This window comes from Eurypyga helias, unplaced genomic scaffold, assembly GCF_000690775.1.
Source record: "Eurypyga helias isolate BGI_N326 unplaced genomic scaffold, ASM69077v1 scaffold32031, whole genome shotgun sequence".
Classification (NCBI taxonomy): domain Eukaryota; kingdom Metazoa; phylum Chordata; class Aves; order Eurypygiformes; family Eurypygidae; genus Eurypyga; species Eurypyga helias.
This window is the reverse complement of record NW_010232084.1, coordinates 1-5,710: the sequence shown is the minus strand read 5'-3', so window position 1 is coordinate 5,710 and position 5,710 is coordinate 1. Positions and strand designations below refer to the sequence as shown.

At 46.4% G+C, this 5,710-nt stretch overlaps 1 protein-coding gene across 1 annotated transcript; it reads left to right on the top strand.

Moving 5' to 3' along the window:
• Positions 1–231: 231 nt before the first annotated feature.
• On the top strand, positions 232–5,188 carry LOC104516835 (type II inositol 1,4,5-trisphosphate 5-phosphatase-like; the record flags this gene model as incomplete). Its single annotated transcript, XM_010161301.1, has 8 exons — positions 232–342; positions 1,130–1,292; positions 1,448–1,683; positions 2,198–2,311; positions 2,628–2,712; positions 3,089–3,216; positions 4,333–4,444; positions 4,775–5,188. Coding segments are annotated over 8 exons (1,074 nt in total), but the record flags the coding sequence as incomplete, so codon positions are not given.
• Positions 5,189–5,710: the final 522 nt, after the last annotated feature.

Here is a 5,710-nt window from a genome sequence, read left to right as displayed (position 1 = left end):
AAAAGCTGATCTAGGACTGACCAGGTGACCCTCTTGCTAGTTATGGCAAGGCCCTTTACTGTTGGATCCTGAGGAGGTCTGGGAGCATTAGTGCTCCGAGCGGCTCTGTTACGTGTGTTGCATACACTAGTGTGCTGCTGAAATCAAATCGTTTCCCACGTTTCCAACCATGTTGCAGCTCTCCTGCACAGGACAGTAAGTGCTGGTTGGTGCAGCGTGTGTCCTTTTCAGGTGAAGGTTGTGAATGAGGAGCTCTATCGAAAAGCCTTTGAGGAAATAGTCCGCTCCCTGGATAAGATGGAGAATGCCAACATTCCCTCGGTGATGCTGTCCCAGAGAGAGGTAGGGTGTGCTCATGTGCTGTGACTTGCTGGAGAAACTGAGCAGCCCTAGACCCCAGAAGGGTATTTCAGTGACATCAGATGGATTCCAGGCCCTGAGTTCCAAGGAAGTAGCATATTTGACTTCCAGCTGTTCTCTGTTTACAAGCCCTAGAAATCTTTGTTTCTGTTTGGATGCAGGTAAATTCTGGATGCCCCATCCCTGGAAGTGTTCATGGCCAGGCTGGATGGGGCTTGGAGCAACCTGGTCTAGTGGAAGGTGTCCCTGCCCATGGCAGGGGGTGGGGCTGGGTGGGCTTTAAGGTCCCTTCCAACTCAAACCATTCTATGAAATTCCATTCGCAGTACTGGGCAGAAATATAGGGTGTGTTACTCCCTGAGGTGGGGAGAGAGCAAGTAGAAGTTTGCAGCCCTTGCTCTGACTTGTTTGAAACATAAAATGTAAAATCTGAAGGATTTGGAGAAGGTCACAAACCCCACATTTGCTCTGTCTGTGTGTGTGTGTGACTACAAAAGATAAGCAGATAAGACATTCCAGGCTACAGCTATCTTGTTCTCAGGTTTCATTGAGGTTATTTGAGGGGAGTGTTTGTTTTAAAGAGCCCACTGATGCAAATGAATTTGGCATACAGAGTAAGCAAATGTAATCCTGGAAGAGACGGGCTGCAGGAACAAGAGGGTTAATCTGGGTATTGTGCTGCTTAATGATTAAACCACAGGACAGGAGTTGCTGTTGGTGCTTGGCAAGGTGGAGCTGGCTGATGGTGTTGACTGACATTTGTTTCTAGTTCCATTTTGAGGATGTTAAATACATGCAGCTGCAAGTAGAGAGGTTTACAATCCGCAATGGACAAGTGCCCTGCCAGTTCGAATTTATCAGCAAACCAGACGAGGAAACCTACTGCAAGGAGTGGCTGATTGCTAATCCCAGTAAGGGCTTTCTGCTCTCAGGTGAGATCCTTGTTGTTCATCTCATGTTAATGAGCTCAAATTGTCACCTTCTGGCATAGTTCTCTGCTATTTTGAGAATGCTACGCCTATTCACAGGCTTACTGGTTTAATCCCTTTGTTTAGCTGAGTATGTGTTTTTTATTGTCTTTCGGCAGATGCTGAGGTCACAATTGAGTTGGAGGTGTTTGTCAATAAATCAACAGCTACACACTTAAACTCTGGAGAGGAAAAACTTGAAGATATCTTGGTCTTGCATCTTAACAGGGGGAAGGATTACTTTCTATCTGTAACAGGCAACTACTTGCCAAGTTGCTTTGGGTCTCCTATTCATACGCTGTGTTACATGAGGGAACCGATCCAGGACATGTCAGCAGAATCCTTTCAGAAACTGGTGAGTTAAAGACAAGATTCCCTTCTGAACCCACAAGAACCATTAAAACTAGATGTTAAGTCCTGTCGATTGCTAAAGAGCCTTTTTCCGCTTCCCTGGTCCATAGTCTGGGAATGCTGATACAACTTGTGCTCTCCAGTGCACCATCTTCACACCTTGCACTAGTTCTTCATGTGGATGAGCTAACCTGTTTCATATAGAGAGCACTGAAAGTAAGAGCCAGTGCGCTCTGCCAGCACATTTAAAAAGGTGTGCAACTTGTAGGTGTAGACCTTTTTCCCAGGAGCCTTTGGTTTTCTCCACACGTAGTGGAGATGTGTGTGTATATGTGAGGCATATGTATATATTTCCACAGTGGTGAGTGTACGAGGTTTGTGTGAGCAGCTTGTTTCTTCTGTCTGGACTTTTGATATGAACAAGCCTGTTGCATTGTGTGAAGACTGGAGAGTGAAGCTGCACAGTTCTTAATCCTCACGTGTAAGGAGGTTCATTTTGTTTTACTTCCCTCTCTCAGACCCTGATGCCACTGGACATGAGTGATGATGATGTTCAAGCTGAAAAGCCCATGGACATTCCAAAAGAGCTCTGGATGATGGTGGATCACTTGTACCGCAATGCTTCCCAGCAGGTCGGCAGTGTTTGTACTGGAAACACAAAATAATGGTGTGTTGGTGAGGAGAGAGAAAGGACATGTGTGATAAGTAATCCTGGTACCCCGGGTTGCACAGTTTTGGGATGGTGACCTCGTCTGTGTGTATCAGCAGCTGTCCTTCTGCATTGCTCTCTGCTGCAGTGCCACAGCCTTACTAGAGCTGCTCGTGGTGGGATTTGTGCTGGTAACTACCAAGTCAGAGAGATTTTTCCAGCTAGATTGTAATGACATTGCTCTATTTACCCAACTAACCTTTATTTTCCTTGAGACTGATTAATGGTCCGCTTTGCAGGAGGACCTGTTTCAGCAACCAGGCCTCAGATCTGAATTTGAGCAAATCCGAGATTGTTTGGACAAAGGAATGCATGATACCCTCCGTATCCTTTTAGTCTGCTGTCTGGTAGGGCTCACTATGCCTTAATGATCAAAGCTGAAAAAGATTTTATCTGTCTTCTGTGCTCCACCATGGTTTTTAAATGACTGTCTCTTGTCTCGGGGTGACCGAGATCTGCACTTCCTCCTTGCAATCAGTACGAATGGCTCTGCTAGGTCCTTGCCACGTTGATGAATGATCATTGATGAATTACCTGAGTGTCCAACTGCCACGGGAAATGGCTTGCTGTGTGGAGTCAAGTGATTTAACTCAAACAGGAGTTGTTCCTGGAGACCTAAGCAAAGGTTAATGTTTCAGCAGAAATACGACCACAACAGATCATGCTGTGCTTGCCTCTTCCTTAACTGCCTTTGGATCAGTTGGCAGCAACCACTCGGTAGCAGAAGCCCTGCTACTCTTCCTGGAAAGCCTGCCAGAGCCTGTCATCTGCTACAGGTTCTACAGCAGCTGTTTGGAGAGTGCCAGCAACTACCCACTGAGCAGCCAGGTAGCGCGCTGTGAGACTTTCTGTAACTCCAGAGGGATGGGAGGCAAACTGTTGTATGTCAGACCAGTAACAGGTTTTTGCTCTCAGCAAGTTTGCTGCTGATCCCAAACTCAGAGGAGCGGCTGCCACGCCAGAAGGCCAAGCTGCCATTCATCATGAGCTGGACAGGCGGGAGAGCTGGGTGGGGAGAAGTAGAATGCAATTCAATCAGGGCAAGTGTCAAGTACTGCGTCTGGGGAGGAAGAACCCCGTGGATCAGGACAGGTTGGGGGCTGATCTGTTGGAGGGCAGCTCTGGGGAAAAGGACCTTGGAGTCCCAGTGGACAAGACGGTGACCATGAGCCAACCGTGTGCCCTCACGGCCAAGAAGGTCAGTGGCATCCTGGGGTGCATTAAGAAGAGCGTGGCCAGCAGGTTGAGGGAAGTTCTCCTCCCCGGCCTCCCCTGGAGTGCTGTGTCCAGCTCTGGGCTCCTCAGCTCAGGAAGGACACGGAGCTACTGGAGAGGGTCCAGCACAGGGCCACTGCGATGATGAAGGGCCTGGAGCACCTTCCACATGAGGAAAGGCTGAGAGCTGGGGCTGTTCAGCTGGACTTCTCCAGGAGGCTGAGGGGGATCTTATCAATGCTTATCAATATCTAAAGGGTGGGTGTCAGGAGGGTGGGGCCAGGCCCTTCTCAGTGTGTCCAGTGACAGGACGAGGGGCAATGGCCATGAACTGGGAAACAGAAGGTTCAGCCTGACCATGAGGAAACCCTTCTTCCCTGTGAGGGTGACAGAGCCCTGAACAGGCTGCCCAGAGAGGGGATGGAGTCTCCTTCCCTGGAGACTTTCCAGAGCCCCTGGACTTGTTCCTGTGGGATCTGCTCTGGGTGATCCTGCTCTGGAAGGGAGGTTGGACTAGATGATCTCTAGAGGTCACTTCCAACCCCTTCCACTCAGAGTGTCTGTGAATCATCAGCTGATAATAGGATCTAGAACTGGTGCTTCTTGGTTATTAAGAGTTGTTAGTGTTTGCAGACAGAGGGATGTTGGAGTAGATAAAGCTGCTAAGCCATTGCCATGTCTTCAGTATAAATCCTGTGGGTGTTTGTTTTACTTCTTTTTCCTCCTCAGATCATCTCTAACCTGCCAAGGTGCCATAAAAATGTATTTGAATATCTAATGGCATTTCTACGAGAACTACTGAAGAATTCAGGGAAAAACCATTTGGATGTGAATATTCTTGGTAAGGAGAGCAAAATAACCATTCCCTTCAGGGGGGTTTTGCAGTTTGTGTAACAAAACATGTTTCTCTGAAGTGAGTGGTCATGGCCTCTACTGTTATGAAGCTTTTGATAACAAGTGAACAGTCAGTAGAAAACCAGTTATGGCTGTAGCCTGAAAAAAGTTGCAAAGTGACCGAGATATATGGGGTCATTGGCTTTATCTCACCCCATTCTGAAGCCAGGCTCTCTCTTACTTGGATTTGGGTTGGTGGAATTACTCTTGATATACTGCTGCTGGGCTCTTATTGCGTATTTATGTGACTTTTTGTATGATTTTTTTTTCAATGCAGCTAGTATATTTGGCGGCTTGTTACTTCGACCTCCTCCTGGACACCCTATGCCCGATATAACTGAAAAGAAGAAAGCTCAGCAGTTTATCCATCAATTCCTCTTGAGAGAAGACAGTTTACCATGAATTTCAGATGCAGCTAATCTGATTTTTAGATATCAAATTCTTGTAAAAAATTTTTTTTTTGTACAGTATACTGATTATATTTTGATATCACAGTATTTTATACAACTGATTGCTTTTGAAGGCACAGGTTGGGCAGTTTGAATCAGATATCACTGCTTAAGCTGTATATCAAATTTCTGAATAAGCTATATGTAGACAAGCAAAAATATAAAAGCTGATGTTTACGCTGTATTTTATTTAACTTGTCTTAAAAGTCAGAATTTTTAAGTCCTTGTTATTTAAATAAAAAAGAAATTGGTATGTTTTTCTAGTCTTTCTGCCCATTTTCAGTGTTGGTTGGCTGGTTTGGGTGCTTGGTTTGTTGAGAGTGACTTAAATCCTGTTGTAAAATGCCTCAAGAAATCCCTTTCCATGGTTTAATCCTGTCTTGGGCAGCAATATGGAGGTGTTACACAAATTGTTCTGTGCTCTGATGGCGATAAGGGACTGGGCTGCAAGAAAACTGTTTTATTTTAAAAACGTGTGCGGGCTGGTGCGTGTGGCGGTGCTGTGGTTGCGGGTGAGGCGGGTGCTGTGTGAGGAAGGAGGCCTCTGCCTCAGCGCCCCAGACTTCGCAAATGGAGTGCAGGTGAAGGTGGGGGCTGTCGCTGGGTGGCCCCAGTGAGGATCCTGAGACTTATTTTTGAAAATGCTGAGGTAAAAATGGTGTGTGAAAGAAAACTTTGAGCTTTTTGTGCTCTAAACTTGTGCTAATGATGGCAGAAATGGCTACTCTTTTCTATCGTGTAACTAGTGTGTGCAGTGTCCTTGC